General features: G+C 40.5%; 1 protein-coding gene across 1 annotated transcript in view; it reads right to left on the bottom strand.

The window, feature by feature from the left end:
- The window catches only part of LOC107096279 (protein phosphatase 1 regulatory subunit 1C-like), an 18414-nt gene extending 15967 nt beyond the window's left edge, over positions 1-2447 (bottom strand). The window contains exon 1 of the mRNA XM_015392863.1: positions 2293-2447. Within this exon, the coding sequence (XP_015248349.1) occupies positions 2293-2373 (81 nt within the window). The 5' untranslated portion in view covers positions 2374-2447. The remainder of the gene's footprint in view (positions 1-2292) is intronic.
- Between the last annotated feature and the right edge of the window lie 1020 nt (positions 2448-3467).

Below are 3467 nucleotides of genomic sequence, written 5' to 3'. Positions count from 1 at the left end.
TGCCAAGAAAATATTCCCCACACCATGACACCACCACCACCAGCCTGAACCTTTGAACTGCAGGAGATTGTCTTGACCATGTCTACATGCCTAAATGCACTGAGTTGCCGCCATGTGATTGGCTGCTTAGAAATGAAGTGTTAACGAGCAGTTGGACAGGTGTACCTAATAAAGTGGCCGGTGAGTGTATATTGTTATATATTTTAATCCTCCATATACCTCAGGTATGACATCACATGATTGCAAAAACAAATTAATAGATAAAGAAAAAATCTCATGACCCCCAGAGTGTCCTGATCCCTCTTTGGGTTCCCCTGTTCTATAGGACCTACATCGGGGGACTGTGTGTGTTGCTTACCACCACCCTGTTGAGATAACAATAACTAGAACATTTCTGTTTTCCGCTACTCTACCAGCTTTAGTTTTTTCTTTCTTAGTTTATTATGCCATATTAACTGTCACCAGGTGGACTTTTGCAACATAAAGACCCTTTTTTCACATCAACCTAATCAAAGAGTTTATGAAATGATAAAAGATTTGTGTTCATCCCTCAGAAGCAGTTAAGATGTTTCAGCTGCAGCCTGCAGACCTCCAGCGTCGCAGCGTTTGCCTGCTGGCGCTCATCTGGTGAAGTTAACTACAGCGTCCCACAATCGCCGCAGATAAAAGGTCTGGTGTTACACCATATTCTGTGACCCAGCACATATTGTTACTCAAAGTGCTCTGATGGATTCTCCTCACCAGGCTACTAACTTCACAGGACTCACAGACAAACCTCTTAAATCAAAGCTTTTGCCATTTTTTTGTTATTGATACAGGCTACAAAGTAGTGAACGAATTAAAACTTTTATCACATGAAAGATCACAGATGATAAATTTGGTTCTTAGAAAGTAAATCCATAATTAAACAAAATAACTCAAGCCTTTTTTTTAAGAGATTTCTAAGAGTAACAGTAGTGCTGCCTCTCCTCACCTTATCAAAACCAATAAAATATTCCAAAAACCTTCAATTCATTAATCTTGTGTTCATGATGTGTATATTAGAAGCTGTTTAACTCATCTTTTCAAACGCTGTCCATTCGTCAAATATCTTCGTGTTAGAAACAAACATACAGAAGAGAGACTGTCGGTAGATATCAAGTCACATTTTGCTCCAAAAAAATGAACATTAGCGATCAGAGACAGCATATGAAGGATTCTAAGCTGTCTTTCTTTATAATTTTTCAACAACCTTTAATTTTATGCTCTGTCTACTTTTTCTCATCATGGTATTTTTATCTGGTCTCGTTCTCTCCGGCTTTGTCAACATCCTGGAGAGAAATATCAGCTGTGCTGCTGCCATCAACACCTTTGATTATAAATGATAAAGTTTGCTCTGTGTTTCAGTGCTTAGTCCTGTTTCTCTCCTATATGGGCTCAGCTTTTACTGTGTTCTCTTTCATCCCTTTGACATGAAAATCAGCTTGTATGTTTAACTCTAGACCTGGAGCTAGTTTACAGTTACCTTTTCTTACCTGTAAGCTGCTGTTGCCTATGCATGCACAGTGTGATGAATTGCTGAAGAGCATCACAATGCAATACTGTCACCACATTCTCATCCAGGAGGATCAAATTCTGCAAAGTCAATGACATCTGATTGAATTTTCTCTGTAAAGTGCCAAGAGATGAGGTGTTGTGAATTGAGGATTTAGTAATAAACTGAGCTGAATTGAACTTATTAAGTTTTTTTACCCTCATCTGAGGGCTTGGTCAAGACTTGTTGTGATAAACTGTTGTAAAATGTTCGTTATTTCCTTAAAGGTGAGACAAAATGGCGGCGCATAAAGCTTTTATTAACGTGTGGAAATGTTGAGGTAACCCTCTCAGAGCAACACTGCTGGTAAACTAGACTCTGTTCAGGTTCTGCAGGCATCAGGCCTCCATTCACCAAACTCCTAAAGACGACGTTTTAGAGCTTTATGAAAGAGCAGCTTTTGTTCCTTCCTTCCGCCTTCATTCAGATGCAACATGACTTTTCTGCTGATTTCTATGCTTCAAGATTTTATGGTTATTAAGGGAAGCAATAAACAAGCTACAAGAAAATAAAAAATATTGTGGAGGAAATATTTTCAACTCCAACAAAAACACACAAAACTAGAAGAAGACAAACACACACATATTAGTTCTGCACCCACAGAAAATTCCAGACAAGACTGACCATAAAGAAGACTCATTCAGCCCCCTCTACATGCATGAACCTTCTCTTACCCCCACACTCATTCAAAACTCTGAAAGCTGTGCAGATAAACTCACATGTTCGGCGGCCTGTGGGTCAATCTGCCCCTGCAGAGGAGGCACAGCAAACTGGATCTTCTTTGGACTGCCGGGCTCCATTATCACTGACTGGGATTTAGAAAGAAGGACAAACAGAGAGAGAGAAAGTGTGCTTGTGTGAAAGAAGGAAGGCAGGAGGGAGGGAGGGAGGGAGGGAAAGCAGAGCAGAGAGGGAGGGAGGGAGTGGTCTCCTCTCTGCCGATGGGGTCCATTATCACTAATTGACAGACCTAGAGAGAGATGGGAACAGCAGCCAAGGCATTGCAGCACTTTCCAAACCACTATCTGATAAAACTGAAATCTTGCTCCTTTTTCATGTGATGCTCTGCTGTGCGCATGTTTACATCTCAGAGCTCCTTCTGCAGCCCTTAATCAGTTATGAGTATGGGATTGATTTTCATGACAATTAGAACCAGAACCGTTAATATTAGCAGAGAAATACATTGACTAGATTTGAGTTTTGGATTTAGAGAAGATATTGTAATTCAGTTCAATTCAATTCAATCCAAAATGATAGATGAAAGAGTAGAGAGAGTGGAAATTACATGTTCATAAGTTAATTTTAAACAGGTATCGTAGGTGTTGATAGCTGTAGGCAGGAAGTATCTACTGTAGAGGTCTGTCTTGCACCGGTTCTGGAGAAGCCTCTGACTGAAGACACTGTTGTTGTTTAAGAATCCTCTAAAGAGGATGCTCACTGTTGTCCATAATGTTCTTCACTTCATGAAGAATTCTTCTCTGAGAAATAATCTCCAGAGCTTCTGGAGGAGATTCTAGAACAGATTCTAGAGGAGATTCTTGTTGACTTTTTTGTAGGTCATTTATTCTGTTCCTGTTATCCTGGCAGATGATATCACACTCTCCACAACAGACTAATAGAAGATCTGCAGCTTCTTGCTGCAAATGCTAATGGATCTTAGCTTCCTGAGGAAGTACAGTCTGCTCTGTCCATTCTAGTTTGTTGTCCAGGTGAACACCAAGGTATTTATGTCATGAAACGCGGACAGATGAACCCAGTATTCAAGGAGAGACAGTCAGTAGGAAAGTTCAAAAAGGTTTATTAAATTAACAAAAACAGAGCTGTGGCTCGCAGACACTGCAGGATGGGGAGCAGGGCACCGCCCAATCACAGATGCTCTGCAGGAGAAACACAG

This window comes from Cyprinodon variegatus, unplaced genomic scaffold (assembly GCF_000732505.1).
Source record: "Cyprinodon variegatus isolate N-32 unplaced genomic scaffold, C_variegatus-1.0 Scaffold611, whole genome shotgun sequence".
Classification (NCBI taxonomy): Eukaryota; Metazoa; Chordata; class Actinopteri; order Cyprinodontiformes; family Cyprinodontidae; genus Cyprinodon; species Cyprinodon variegatus.
The sequence above is the reverse complement of the archived record's forward strand: the minus strand, read 5'-3'. Positions and strand labels throughout refer to the sequence as shown.